At 38.7% G+C, this 15,633-nt stretch overlaps 1 protein-coding gene across 1 annotated transcript in view; it reads left to right on the plus strand.

Moving 5' to 3' along the window:
• ABCA4 (ATP binding cassette subfamily A member 4) overlaps positions 1-15,633 on the plus strand; it is a 60,022-nt gene that overhangs the window by 26,120 nt on the left and 18,269 nt on the right. Inside the window, exons 14-25 of the mRNA XM_058029999.1 lie at positions 23-245; positions 1,960-2,181; positions 3,472-3,676; positions 6,013-6,111; positions 7,062-7,286; positions 9,633-9,810; positions 11,114-11,245; positions 11,854-11,993; positions 12,943-13,080; positions 13,338-13,525; positions 14,413-14,503; positions 15,094-15,299. Of these exons, the coding sequence (XP_057885982.1) occupies positions 23-245; positions 1,960-2,181; positions 3,472-3,676; positions 6,013-6,111; positions 7,062-7,286; positions 9,633-9,810; positions 11,114-11,245; positions 11,854-11,993; positions 12,943-13,080; positions 13,338-13,525; positions 14,413-14,503; positions 15,094-15,299 (2,047 nt within the window). The remainder of the gene's footprint in view (positions 1-22; positions 246-1,959; positions 2,182-3,471; positions 3,677-6,012; positions 6,112-7,061; positions 7,287-9,632; positions 9,811-11,113; positions 11,246-11,853; positions 11,994-12,942; positions 13,081-13,337; positions 13,526-14,412; positions 14,504-15,093; positions 15,300-15,633) is intronic.

Genomic DNA, 15,633 nt, shown 5'->3' on the forward strand with positions numbered 1-15,633 from the left:
TTATTCCTTCTTGCTTTGGTAGCTTCATGATCACCTTAAACCGCGCCTTCCCCATCTTCATGGTGCTGGCTTGGATATATTCAGTCTCCATGACTGTGAAGAGCATAGTGCTGGAGAAAGAAATGCGTCTGAAAGAGGCCATGAAGAACAGGGGCATAACCAACGGCGTGATTTGGTGCACTTGGTTCCTGGACAGCTTTTCCATGATGGCTGTGAGCACATTGCTCCTCACAGCTCTGATTATGGTAAGGATTGCGACTCTGAAACTCACTCTTGTGTTTGCACTCCTGATACCAGTTTGCTGTTGAGAAGGAATAGTAGCCATTGACAGGGAGATGTGAATGGTGGAGGCCTGTCCTGATCACAGCACGTAGCAGGCACATTCTTCTAAGCAGACCTCATAACAGCATCAGCACTTGGCAGAGACAGAACAATAAATACACTAGTAAAGATTTATTGTGGGATCATAAAAAATACATCAGGCTGGTTACTCTGTATATCGTATTTTCTGTAGGCAGATGCAGATCTCCCAATAAATAATAATAATTCACTACATGTCATTAATTATTAATATCCATTGCTTCTCTGCTTAGAAACTGGGCAACTATTTCAATGGGAAAAGAGACTGCAAGGACAGAACTTTCAGGAAAACCTAAAAAAAAAGAAATCCACCTTTTGCTCTAGTAATTCAGAATTACTGTATTTTTATAACTTTTCAGGACAGTTCAGATGTTGTCTCTGGGGACTACCTTTTGTCTCCACTGCCTGAGAACCAAGCTTTATATTAAGAGCTTGCTGCTATGTTTTATCATATAAATGTATAGCATTTTGATAAGGAAGAATGCCCTTGCATCTTTTCTGATGTGGGGAGCTGGTATAAATACATAGTTAGGGTTCAAGCTGCTCTGTCTTACCAGCATGTCCTGATGAGTTGTTGTAGTTCCTGGTGTTTCCATTGCAGTTTGGGTGGATAGAGAAAGCTCACTTTATTTGCTACACTGGTTTAATTAAAAATCAGAGGGTAATTAATATCACGGAGGAATGTGCTTGTACCTGTAATTCACTTTCTTTCCCATATTTCACTATGCCAGTGTGAGGCACCTTTGTAAATATATTCTTATGAGACATTGCATTCCTGTTGATAAAGAAATCAGTCTCTAAGGCCCAGTGGGATGTTGCAACCATGCTGAGACCTATTTATAGCCTGAAAGACCTATTTGAGCATTATATAAATTGACCTAATAAATAGGTCTCAACATTGGTTTTAAAGACTACATAGATAATTGGCAGCAGTCCCTGTTCTTCTTGAGAGAGAAAGCATTTAAGCCACAAAAGCTCTAATGAAGAAAGGTCAATAAAAGTTCACCCAGTGGGTTAGTTAATACACATGGATCTCTGAGAAACTGCACTTGGATTTCTCAGATGTGATATGCTTCTGTTTGAATAACATCCAGGTGCAGAAGCTTTATAATTTGCCTGTGGTTTTATTGTGGGTTTTTTAAAGATGTGTTTTGTAACACTTCCTTACATTGTCTTTTCTGTACATCAAGCAAGTGGATTGAGGGGATGGTGTGAAGAGATAAATGAAAATTTATTGTAATATTTCAAATAGTTTTATTTAAAATGCATGAGTTTCCAAGGGGGCAGATCTTGCTTGGAATCATTTACTTGTTAAGACAGGGACAGAATGTCTGTTTTCAGTCAGTTATGAATTTTGTTCATTTTGTTGTACTAACCTGAAGTCACAATCCAAGAACAGGGCTAAAGTTAGATGCAGGATTTGTTATTGTAATGACTTCAGTTGCTGAAACTAATACCTGGAAGAGTTAGAAGTCATATTAGGTAAGAAAGACTGGCTTATTACTCTTTATCTGTTACATGTCAATAGCAATTCTGACCTTTCCTGCTAGCAGAAAGGAGCAATACTTGTAAATATTTCTGTTTTCCTTTTGCTTGCAGCATGGACAAGTGCTACATTATAGCAATCCACTTCTGTTCTTTCTGTTCCTACTGACATTCACCACAGCCACCATAATGCAGTGTTTCTTGTTCAGCACCTTCTTCTCCAAAGCAAATCTGGCAGCTGCCTGCAGTGGAGTCATCTACTTCACCTTGTACCTGCCCCACATCGTCTGCTTTGTCTGGCAGGATCGTCTGACTGCTAATCTGAAGATCCTAGCAGTAAGCCTTTCACTGGTTCCATGGCATCTCTGCTCCCCTTCTCACAGTCCATATGTGAATCACAAAGTATTGCACATCTCTTCCTCTTGACGTTTTTGACTCAGGGAGGGAGACCCCTAAATCTCTCTTAAATAATTAAGGATTGCAGGTGTGGAAGCCTTTAGCAGGCCTAGTTCAAGAGATATCTTCATAGCTTTTAGAAAAGCCAATGAATTTATTTTATGCTTTGAATTCCAGGAAATTAACATGCTAAAATATTTTAAATGTTTTGAATATTTCCTTGTAAGTCAATTTTAACTTCTGTTATGTTTAATAAATGTGAAGGCAGTTCACAAAATAGGAACAGTTATCTTTCTCATGTGCTATAACCTACTTAACACCCTGTGTCTAAGCATAAAAAGACCTCAGGTTCACATTCCTTCTTTGCCTGAACCATAAAGTTAGGAATTGAACCCCAGTGCCAAAGTTCTGAGAAATACCTTTCATCTAATGAGTTGTAGACATTCTTCATGCAGTTGGTTCTCTTCCATTTTAGGTAAGATACTTAACAAGTCAGGGGAGCTGAAAACTTCTTGCTGTTTGAGAAGGAACCATGATCTTATAGAATTACTCAGATTGATTTTCTGTTCCTAATGAGTCAGGAAGGAGAGCAGATGTTTTGAGTCCAGTCTCCCCATTTTTACCAAGCATTTTAACAGCATAGGTAAAGGAACTATCTTCTCTTCTTGCACTGGGAAATAAAAGGAAAAAGAAAACAAAACACTTCCAAAGCTGTAACTAAGTGTTATAAATGAAGTATAAACTACTGGTTTATTAGTTTGTTGTGTTAGAATCAGCTAGCAGACATGACAGGGGAAGCAGTTTTAGTTTTCCATATCACGATCATCAGGTGTACTTTCTGTCATGTTACTCATAGTGGCCCTGCCTCATACACTCAGGAAATTCTAGGTGCACCTATAGTATTTTCCAAAAAGACATTAATGAAGAAAAAATTATCTATGAGAGTTTCCTAGCAGTTAAAGCAAGTACAGCCAAGGTTAAATTCGGTCTATACTGAATAATACTGCTTAGAATTGCAGAAAATTAAACATTACAGGCCAATATAAAAGTGAAACAACTTTTCTCATGTCATTTGTTATAAAAGGTTTAAAGTCTAGTCCCTAAAAGTCAGAGGTTTTTTTGTTTGTTTCGGGGTTTTTGTTTTCTTCTTGTGGTGGGTTTTTGTTTGCTTATTTGGTTTTGGAAAGTGTCCCCCTGTCAGGGCTGAATATCTTTTTTCCTTTATTCCAGAGTTTGCTTTCTCAAGTAGCTTTTGGGTTCGGTACAGAATACTTGTCACGCTATGAAGAACAAGGTCTTGGCCTCCAGTGGGATAACATCAGAACCAGTCCCTTGGAAGGAGATGAATATAGTTTTCTGTTTTCCATTAACATGATGATTTTTGATGCTTTCCTTTATGGAGTACTGTCTTGGTATCTCGATAATGTTTTTCCAGGTATGCCAGTTTCTTATTCATACAGAGTAGTGGTAGTTGCTGCAACCTGTGTTAGTCTAATCAGTCTCTGCATATTTCAGTGGCAGAAACAGGGTGTTTGACCTTGTAGACTATGAATCTTATCCAGTTTAACACTCCTGGTTTATTAAGGACTTCCACTTTTCCCTCTTTCTTTTTTCTCTCTCCTGTTTTATTCCCGAAAAGAATGAAGAAGGAAGAGTAAAAAGGAGGATGTGATTTCTAGTCCTGTTTTATAATTTAAATAGAAAATAAATCTACAAAAACATCATCTGTTAAAATCCAATTTGTGTACATACTTTTCTTTTGAAGAGTTTAAACCATTTCTAGTGAGATTTCTTTAAATTTTTAAAAATATGGATTTGACAGTAGATTAGATTTTCTAATTCACATATCTACTTTGGCCACATTATGCAAACTATTTTTTAAAGGATGGTACTGTTTCCTAAGACACATGCTGTGTCATTGGCAGTTGTGAAAGTTCCTGTGTGGATTTATTTCTAAATGGAAGTCATGATTCTAGTACAAAGTCACAGAAGGACTTTCTTTGTTATCAATTACAAAATTCTGGAACCTTCTGTGGGAAAAAAAAGATTTGTTCTTCTCGGTTAAATGGTTATCTTGCTTCATATTTAATATTGTTGCAATATAATAACTACCAACTCTTATGCTGTACAAGCAAGTGAGCTTTCTTTTCATCAGTTTGTTACTGCTGCATGTGAACTGCAGTTCCAGAAGGTGTTCTTGGCAGATGGCTTTTTTCTTTTTCTTTTTCTTTTTCTTTTTCTTTTTCTTTTTCTTTTTCTTTTTCTTTTTCTTTTTCTTTTTCTTTTTCTTTTTCTTTTTCTTTTTCTTTTTCTTTTTCTTTTTCTTTTTCTTTTTCTTTTTCCCTTTTCTTTTTCTTTTTCCCTTTTCTTTTTCCCTTTTCTGTAACTCTTTGTTTAAAAAAGAGTGGACAATTGACTATTTGCATGAAATCAGCAGGAACTAAACAATAGAAATTTCTTCATTCATAAACAAAAATCAAAATTTTTTCTGTCAGCACTTTACACAAAAGAAGCATCTTTTAGGCTTCTAGTTAGTAGCTTCACTTGCTCCCAATATTTTCTCTGTCTTGTCTTTCTGCTACTCTCTTTCTGTAGAATTTCTCTTAGCATTTCTCTGTCACACATATGCAGCCCTGCCAAATCAATGCTGTACTACTTGAGGTTAGTACAGGAATTCCCTGGATAATTCCTTGAACCCTCTGGTTCTTGTCCTGCTCACGTCTGCTCAGAAACCAGCCACCCATTGGCACAATGGCCCTTTGGCTATTCAAGCATTCTGCTTCATAACAAATTTCACTTGGGTTTGCAATCATCCTGAATGAGAAGCTGGTTTTTTTTGGCCACCAGTTTATTCCCAGAGGGGAATAATCCAGTCCATAGGAAGGCAAACTGTTTGTGAATGCAGACAGAGCATTTCTGTGCATGAATAGGAGTACAAGTGGTTGGCTGAAACACAGGTAGTTTTTAATTCAGAAGTAAGTAGACACTTTCATAAGCTGTGGTTTTCAATTAATAAAACTGACCATCTTTTTATGAGCATCACAGATCCCCATGCCTGTTTTGAATAAGTAACACAAGGCAAATAACATCCTGGGTTACAAAGATGCCAGTTTTAAACATAGAAGCTCAAATTTCTGCATTCTATAAATCAATATGATCCAGGAAAGCAGTGTTGACTTCCAGTAAGTCTGGTCTGACCTGCCAAGAACTGGAAATGTTACTGTGCTGTCTCTTATCCAAACTGAATTAACCTGTAACTAAAAAAGCCCATGTTTGTTTAAAAAGAGGATTACACTGCTGTCACTTTTCCTGAAAGTCTGTGTGCTGAAATAACAGAGTGTCTTCTTTCATTACCAGTTGTAAATTCAGCCCCAGGTAATAAGTGTAAATTTAAAAAGCTTTTCAGTCATGACAAGCCTCAAGTGTTAAATGGGCATTAAAAGAAAGTCCCTGAGTGAGGCTAGGATCCTACCTTAAGCAGTGAGTTGCTGCCTGGTTGGTAAGGATTCAGGGCTTTATTCTGCAATTAAACTACTTTCTACTTAAGACAAGGTAAGGCAAGTCACATTTTCGGAATATTTTACTGCTGTCCAAAAGAAAAAAAAAACTGTTAACAAAATCTGTTCTATCAACTACTTGGTACATGGTTTGACCTTCTGATATGCAACACTAGGACTGCAAGTGTTTATAATTAGACTTTGCTTAGATGAATTTCTGCCTACTGCAGAATGGGGTTATGAAGTGCACTTTACCTACTTATTTTTATTTTAGGGGACTATGGGCTACCGCAGCCTTGGTATTTCCCTCTGCTGGAATCCTATTGGCTTGGCTCCAAAAGCCCAGAAGCTGAGAAAACAGCAACTGCTGATGGTGAGTTCTTTTAAAACTTTGTTTTTTAGAAATAACTTCACTGATCTGCTTAAAGGTGACTGCATAATATTTCCATTATCTGGCCTGCTGCAAAGGTGAGAGACTGCCATGCACTGGGAGTCTTGGCAAGTGCTTTTGAACTTGGAGTGGTGTGCTATCATTAGAGTCATTAGAGGTGAGTCACTGTTCCATCTGAGAGCATTTAAGGCCTGGCTTAACAAGCAGCATCAAATCCTCACTCTGTAACCAACACCTTTTGAGACATTCAAGGAGTTCTTACTGCTCAGCACAATATCCATGAAATGTTAATCTTACACTGAGGTTCCCTGCTTTTCTAAACCTGACTCTTTTCTACATAGTTTGACCCTCATTTAAGTCTGTTTACTTTCTGTTTCTAAGCAAGATCATAATCTATGCCACCCTTTTACCAATGTGAATAAGCTCAGTAAAGAGCCAGCAATTGATTAGGAGCTGGAGCATGTCACGTACAAGATGCTGAGAGCTGTGTCTGCTCAGCCTGAAGAGAGAAAGCTCAAAAGAGCTAGACTTGTCAGATGTGTCTAGTGGAAGGATGAGAGGCAATGGATATAAGCTGGAAAACAGGAACTCAGATTCAATATAAGAAAAAAAGTCATTACCATGAAGGTGGCTAGAGCACTACAACAGATTGTTCAGAAAGGTTGTGAAATCTCTATCTTTGGAGATAGTTGCCATATTCTGAATTGGCCATATTTTTTGAGGATTGAACAGGAAGTCTTTGGAAGTCATTTCTGATCTAAATTATTCTATTATTGTCTCAAGTAGTCTGATTGTGCTGATTGTTATGTGATCCTCTCTTCTACAAAGCCCTTGAAAAGCTCAAGGCTTAGGGCTATTTCTTTTTCCTCAAAATACCTCTAGGGATATTAAATTTTTGTTAATTAAATCTTGATTACTTTTGGTTTATATAGAAAAAAGTCCAGAGTCAGAAGGTTGTGTGGATCAGAAGACCATGGAAAGGGAAAAAAATGAAAACAACTCAAATAAATCTGAAGAACCTGAAAAAACAGAAGAAAAGAGTGACGGCCAGGGGAAGAAGGATGGTAAAAACAAACAATGTAAACACAAACGAGAAAAAGAACCCGGCGAGCAGGGGAAGCCTAAGACAGATGTCCAGGACAAAGATGAAATTAATAGTAAGGAGAGAGAGCAACCTGAGTATTCTGAGATACTATACTCATTGTACTTCTTACCAAACTAGACATAGCAGTGATTGGAGCCAAGCCACAAGAGCTAGTAGGGACCCAGTAGGTGATTGCATATAACTGCCAGAGCTAAGCACGAGAGAGACATTGACTCTTATTTATTCCTCTACATTCATCATCCCTTAGAATATTTTAGCCACTGCACTGAAGACAGCTGGCTTCCAGAGAAGTTCCTTAACTTTTTTTTTTATCACACAAATGCAGGATGTTTCTTTGGCAAGTTAGTTTTCTTGCTGAGGGGAGCCTCAGAGCCACATACATTGACTCTTTAAAATTAAACAGAGCCATGATTTCAATAAAAATACATTGAGGGGAATGTTCTTCCCTCTTAGTCCCTCCCCCCCCTTTTTTTTTTTTTTGCCTATCTTTAGTGCATTTTACATCAGTAGGAAAAGGCTGGTTTCAAAGGGATTTATCTGAAGTGCTCTGTGTGTCTGTCTGCAGCCTTTTCTGATGCTGACATTAGCCATCACCTAAGAATTCCTGAATGACCTGTCTTGTTGTCAAGCCCCAATGTCTTCTTTTGTGGTGAGCCAGAGGAGTTTTCTGTATGAGATGCTCAGAGGAATGCATGTGGATTCTGTAGCACAAGTAACTGCTACAGACAGCTCTGAGCCCTTTCTGACTCTCTTGAAAAGCAAGAGATAAAAGTGGGGTCATCAGAGCTCCTCACGTAGGCACTGAAAACATGCATTCAGGGTGAATGGAAACAGGACAGGACTTCAAAGGAAAAGGACAGGCTGAGGTTAAAGGTTATTTCAGCCAATCTTCTCCTAGTACTGCCTTATCTTTTTGGTGCTTTACTTCTTAGTTCCCAGGTTCCAGCTGCTCCACAGCCACAAAGGAAGGGCTTTCTGCCTGTCACTGCACAAAAAATACCAAACCTGTCTTCCCTTTCAGCCACCCAGGAACTGGGAGGCATGAGTAGAAGCCAAGAGCACACCTAGTACAATGACAATGAGGATGTAGGATCAAAATAGAGAAATATGAATCACAAAAAAAGGGAGCTCAATCTTCCACCAGTGTCCTTCAGGTGATGCAAAGCAGATACTGGGGGAGATCATCAGAGAATTTGCCTCATAACTTGCCAGTGAGTTTTGAAGACAAGATTATGACACATATAAAACCAAGGAAGGTGCCTCAATTGCCAGTATATGGGTCACTATCTAGCCAGACTCCATGTGCACTTTTGTGAATACAGAGATGTTTGTATTTGTCCCAGCAAGGTAAATGGAAACCTAGATTCTTTTCACAAGTCAAAAGAAAAGTAACTCATAAAAATAATTTTATCTAAAATAGTGCTACCCATTCTATATTGATTATTACAGCTGTTCTCTCATGTACAACAAATTTGGGACTTTTTCCTGAGTCCTGCTGGTGGCAATAATGACAGTCACACAAGCTGCTGGTAGATGTGGGGCTGGTTTTGCCCAGCTGACATTGGCTGCTCTCCACACAGGCCTGCTGGGTATTGAACAATTTAAGTAAACTGCAATTGCAAAATAAGCCTTCTACAAAGCCTAAAGCATTCTGTGTAAACAAAAGTGGACAGGGTCTTTAGTTTCAATTTCTCAAGTCCCATAATTCACATTACCCAAGGGCTTAATTTACTTCAAAGGAAGTTTGTTTTGTCTAGAAGCTGATGCAATAAAATGTCTTGATGATGCTATTTGCAATAATGCATTTTTAATCCTGAGAGAAAGCTATCTCATGTAGTGCTCATGTTAGGTACTATCTAAATTCTGACCTGTTCTCAGCAATGGGGTAAATTTCACCTACCAGGATTAAAGGCAAATTTTTTTGTTGTTGTGTTTTGTTTGTGTTTGGGGGAGGTTTTTTAAGCATCATGGTCAAAGAATGCACAGCTGGGCAGATTATTTGAATGGCAGATTTCAGTCCAGCTAGAAAAGCAACCTGCTGCTTGTTTAATGTAATCTCTCTGCCTATCTAAGTATTTCCAGAAAACAATTCCCAATAATCTTCCTGCTACACAATGAGAACAGAAAGCATGTTCAGTTTCCCCTGGCCCAATGAGTTACCTCTCCACAGACCACCACAAATCTGGGCTCTGCTTCTCCTCTCATAGATATGAGGGTAAATCTAAATAAATTGCACTGCAATTAGAAATCTGGCCTTAGTTTTATACTGGTGTGACTTGGACAATCTGGCCTTGGAACACAGTTATTATGCTGGGTATGTGCTATTGCTTCTGCATTTACTGATGTGTTGTCATCATCAGAACTAGGATTAAAACAGGTGCTTTTATTCTCTTTCAAGTAAATGCCTTCTTTGAGCCCGAGCCAGCAGGATTGATTCCAGGAGTGTGCATTCAGAACCTGGTGAAGATTTTTGCAAACAGGCCTAAACCAGCAGTAGATGGGATAAATATTACTTTTTATGAGGGTCAGATCACAGCCTTCCTTGGTCACAATGGAGCAGGAAAGACAACTACCATGTAAGTCTCTTCTTTTAGAAGAAGCAATCTAGGACAGTGCTCTTTTGCTGGGGCAGTCTTTTCTTTTCACTCTTCCCTTGTCTCTCTACCACCCCTGCAGCTGGCTTGACACACAGCATTAGGCCTTTTCCAGACAGGGAAATGCTGCCCCTAGGCATAAAGGAGATATTCTGGATTAGTTAAAGCCCTGGGAGGGAAGTCATGCATGACACAAACAAGTGAAAGTCCAGAGGAAAGGAAGCAATTCTCTCCCCCAGAATTCATTTCCCATGGCCAAACTGCCATAGGTGAAGAAAGAGAAGGATTTCTGGTTGAAAGAAAAAATTTGCATGCCACTATATTCCACATGTTCTTGGTTTCTCTGACTGGCTCTAGGTCAGTCACATCTATTGGTCTGTGTTCAAAGAAGTATAAAATACAGGCCCTCTTTAAATAAAATGGCTACATGCATGCAAGATCCATGTCCAGATTAAAATGTTTCTCTAGTCCTAGAAACCAAGCATCCCAGGAGGCTGGACTTCAAGGATGTTTAATTTTCTTTATACAGAACCTTATTTGGCAAGATAGGATTCATTGGTGAACAAGACCTTTTATAAATCTGTGACAAGTTCACCAAATGTTGAAAGAATTAAATGTATTTCATTATGACTTTTCACAGCAGAATACTTTAGGATTTTTCAATTAAAACACTTTTATTTCAATGGCACTTTAAATTGCCTCATGATTTTTTAAATTGTTTCACAAGGAATATGTTCAACCCAAAGTAAAAGCATCCTAATCTGCTGAAATGTTTTGTAATTTGGGGGGTTTATTCTATAAAAACAAAATTTTTTATTGCTTTAAATTTTTTCAGACTGAAAAATCCACTAATCACCCAAATCTATTAAGAGATGCCACCCGTTTACAACATAACATTTGGTCTTGTAGTTTACAGAAAATAAAGATTTAGGGGATGAGTCAGCATGGCCAGAGACCTCAAACCATTATTCTTTTTTCATCCTACTGAGCCTACTGATTTTAGACCCATTTATATCTAGGGGTGATATAACATGCTGAACTAAAACAGTTTCTTGATGGAAGCCAGAACCATATAGACAGTTGTATCAAAAATGACATTAGCAGATCCATCAGATTCTCTGTAGCACATCAAGAGTGCTTACATACATGCTTTCCACTGGGGTGGTTTCGTCAAGGCCTATGGTAAGAAGTCATCATGCTCCACCTAGTGGAATCATGTAATGTAGCTTCCTTATCTAGCACAGAGAGACAGGAGAGGGGGCATTTCCTCATTTTGTTTTCCCAGGTCGATACTGACAGGCCTCTTCCCTCCCACGTCTGGAACTGTGCTGGTTGGTGGCCTGGACATCCAGACTCACATGGACTCCATTCGGCACAGATTAGGGATGTGCCCTCAGCACAACATCCTATTCAACCAGTAAGTGTCACTCCAGACTGCCTTCAAGGAGAAGCATCCCAGTCTGCGTGTGTGAGAATCCCCGACGCCAAAGCAGGAGAAATCTCCTGCATCATTTCACTGGGAACAAAGTTTCTTAGGAAAATAACACTGCTCCTGGTGGGTTTTTTTTGCATTGTAGGCTAGCAGGAGTTATCCTGGAGGCTCATGCACTGTAATTTAGGACCACTAAAGCAAAAAACTCCAAATTGACAGTGCAGTAGCAGGATATTTTTATGCTCAATTCTTACTACCATTCAATCACTTACTGCCTTCTCTGGTAATTTCCAGCTTCACTTCCGTTAGTTTGTGTTTACCTCAACAACAGACTCTCTTACATTTTATTCTCATAAATGGATGGTTTGATACCTGCTATACCTGTTCCTTTAGTAGCAGGTTCTGCTTTGAAAAGGCAAAGAAAGAGACTATGACTTCCAAGTGAAGTGTGTTGATCCCAAAGAAGATCTTTTAGGGTAATGCAACCTCTCTTCCTTTAGCAAGATAAAGCTAGAGTGAATTTATTGCTGCTAGTGAATAAAAACAGTTTATTCATTTAATGCGCCTTCCTGCCTTTTTGTCTGCTGTCACAGCCTTACTGTAGCAGAGCACATCTTGTTTTATTCTCAACTGAAAGGAAGATCCAGGGAAGAAGCTGAGCAAGAACTAGAAACAATGCTGGAAGACATGGGCCTCACTCATAAAAGAAATGAAGAAGCTCAGAATTTGTCAGGTGCCCACAAGAATTTTCTAAGATGTTTAGTCCTGCTGCCTTTTCTTTGTCTCTCATAAAATCATGGAATGGTTTGGGTTGGAAGGGATGTTAAAGATTATCTAGTTCAAACCCCTTCTCATGGCCAGGAACACCTTTTGCTAGACTAGGTTATTGTAGCCCCATCCTGGCCTTTTGGCAATTATTGATCAAGTTACATATTTGAGGCCATATTCTGACATATCAATGTGGACTGGGAGGATGTTTTCTTTTCAAGGAGTAAATTGATCTGTACAAATAGTAAAGCTGGCACAACCTGGCCCTAAAGGCTTCTATGTCTAATAAATGTACAACAAATTCAAATATACTTGAAGCTATTAGTTTTAAAATAATATAAATATATGTATAAAAATTGATTAATATAACAAGCAAAACAAAATAAAACCTATTATTTTAAGGCAAATGAAATACTATACTGTCATTCTGCCCCCCTGTATGGATCTGTGCTCCATAGTACTGTATTATTTGGTAGGAGTAGTTTCTTCCATTCTGAAGGTACAAATGCACATAGTGTATTTGAATAACTCTCACTTTCAGATTCAAAGGCTGATTTGAACAAACAGCCATCTGTTGTTATACTACTTTGTCCTGATTGGAACTCTAAAAAAAACAAGATGGTTAGTTTCATGAAAGAACATGAAAACCTCATATCTTCCTGCTTTTGTTTCTGGCAAGAAGCAGAAAATGCGATGTGTAGATGGAAAATATGTATTATTTATATATGTATAAATAACCTGGTTTGCATTTCAGAAGAAAAATTACTATTAATTTATCTTTGCAGAAATGTGTCTTAGGATGGGTTTAATTTTATTTGTAGCAGTTTGTCTGCACACCAAAAAGCAATTTTAATTACATCCCTATGACTTATAGAACTTATATTATACTCCTGGCTGTGTTTGTCCTCTGGTAGGTGGAATGCAAAGGAAACTGTCTGTTGCCATTGCTTTTGTGGGTGAAGCAAAAGTGGTAGTCTTGGATGAGCCCACTTCTGGTGTTGATCCATATTCCAGGCGATCTATCTGGGATCTTCTGCTGAAATATCGCCCAGGTAAGATTTGAGAGTAGAAACTGTTTGATTTTTTTGGTGGGATTTTTTAAACTTGTCATAGATGCAGTATGTGCCTCCTGTGTAAACTGTCATGGGTAGTGGGATATGAATACAAGCAAACAAGATTCTTTGAACAGAATGGTTGTAGCAAACATGGGACTGACCTTGGTGCAGAGAAATAATTGCCAAAAAGCTAAACACAGTTTTGAGTTCCAGAGAGAGTTCACACCTTGAATATTCCTCCTTGTTCCTTCTAGGCAGAACTATTATCCTGTCAACCCATCATATGGATGAGGCAGACATCCTTGGAGACAGAGTAGCCATCATATCCCAAGGGAAACTCTTCTGCTCAGGCTCTCCTGTATTCCTAAAGAACTCTTTTGGCTCTGGCTTTTATCTCACCCTTGTTCGCAAAATGAGAACCACAAAAATGGGAAGGGCTACAGTAAGTATGAGTGTAGTATGTTTAATCTGAGTAACACTTGCACTGCACCAAGGTAAAAAGCACTTAAGTGCCTCTTGACACCCATGGTTTGGGTTGGAAGGGACTTTAAGGATCATCTAGTTCCAAACCCGTGCTGTGGGCAGAGACACTTTCCACTAGACCAGGTTGCTCAAACCCCATCCCAGCCTGGCCTTGAACACTTCCAGGGTGGGGCATCCACAGCATCTCTGGGCAACCTGTTCCAGTGCCCTCACAGTATAGAATTTCCTCCTAATACCTAATCTGAATCTACCCCATTTCAGTTTAAAGCTTTTCCCCCTTGTCCTATCACTACATGCTTGTAAGTCCCTATCCAGTTCATTTGTAGCCCTCTTTAGGTCTCTCTGGACCCTTCTCTTCTCCAGGCTGAACAACACCAGCTCTCGGGTTGCTTTTGTCCATATACAGGTCTTTCTGATTCTAACTTTTGCAATACACTGATTTTAAATATCAGATAGTCTGGTAATGGCTCAGACACCAGAAAAGTCTACATTTGTCCATAGCTAAACCAGCCTCTCACAGCTTGAAAAGTAGGGTTCTGGGTGCTTTCTGTTGACATAGTGCTTCCAGTCCTAGTGGCAACACAATCTGAACACTCATGGCCCCTGCTGATTGCATTCCCCAGGTATCCTGTAGGCAGTTTAGAGTTGATTTGTGCAGATGGATTTATGTTTCCTGCATTGGTCAATCCAGTATTCAGATGATTTTCAGTATAGTGCATTCAAGCAGCTCTGGATATGACATATTTTTCATTGGCTCAAGCTGTTCAAATATTGACAGCCTTTACATCCTGTTTTGAGTGTGTCTGAAGGACTTTAATGTTTTGCTCTCTTGCTTGTCCATGCTAGTCATTTTGTAGCTGTGGATCTCAGTGCTCCTGCTCCTGTTCCAGCTGTGTGCACAGGGGTGAAGAAGGAGCTCCAGAGCTGGAACTGGATGGTAAGAAGCGGGATGATTCAGCATTCCAGCACATAGCTATGTCTCCTGTTATGCTGCAATCTTGTCTTAAAGATCACTGCTGCAAGGGCCCACTTCTTTGGTCCTTGTGTCTAACATTTGTATTCTATTGTAACATGAATTTAATAAGGGTTCTTTGTGGTTTTGCTTGCCATGGACCCTTTTTTGTGTATATGTGGTCTCAAGTACAGATGATGAAATGGAAGTTTGTTTGCTTTACAAGCATAGTGTTGAGTTTTGTGTAATTTTTAAATAAAAACTGAAGCATATCTACAGCAAGGAAATAGACTTTCTCAGAAGAAAAAGTAATTTTGGCTTTTCTGCATAAGATAAGAATTTAAGTAGATATTCCTGAAGATTTGGTTGTGCTTTATTAAAAAACCTGATATAGTTTCCTGCTATGAAGTTCCAAAGCATAATTAACAACATAGCCCAGTCTAGTGCAGAATTAACTGAGGTATCTGTGAGTTATGAAATAGAGCAGTACTCTTTTAGTGCAAACACCAGCTTTTGAAATCATGCTCAATATGGTTAAATATTCATTCTATGAACACTCTTTTGACTTTTCACAGGAGATCTAAATGAGCTAGCAGAAGTAATCCACCATCATATCCCAGAAGCAAAATTAATTGAAAGCATTGGTCAGGAGCTCATTTATCTTTTGCCCAATAAAAATTTTAAACAACGATCTTATGCCAGTCTCTTCAGAGAACTGGAAGAAACTTTGGATGACCTGGGGCTCAGCAGTTTTGGAGTTTCAGACACACCACTTGAAGAGGTAACAGACATTAAAATACCTGCTGACCTCACCATAAGCACCCAAAATGTTTGCTGAGACTATTCCTGTTCTTAAACAGTTAATTCCTAATTCCTAAAATTTCCTTCAAAATCAAGTCCTATAAGCTGTGGCACATTCATAAAATCTTTGAGAAAGGCCTAGAGAAAGGATCCAACCCTTAATTCATTGTAGCCTCATGGAGCCAGACACATTAGCCTGAAATGCATCCTTTTTTTTTTTTTTTTTTTTTTTTTTTGGTGTATTTTTGTTCATTTATTTTCTGAGGTATTTCTTAAGAGAGCTGATTATTGATAATAATATGAAATACTGAAAA

Source organism: Melospiza georgiana, chromosome 9, assembly GCF_028018845.1.
Source record: "Melospiza georgiana isolate bMelGeo1 chromosome 9, bMelGeo1.pri, whole genome shotgun sequence".
NCBI classification, from domain to species: domain Eukaryota; kingdom Metazoa; phylum Chordata; class Aves; order Passeriformes; family Passerellidae; genus Melospiza; species Melospiza georgiana.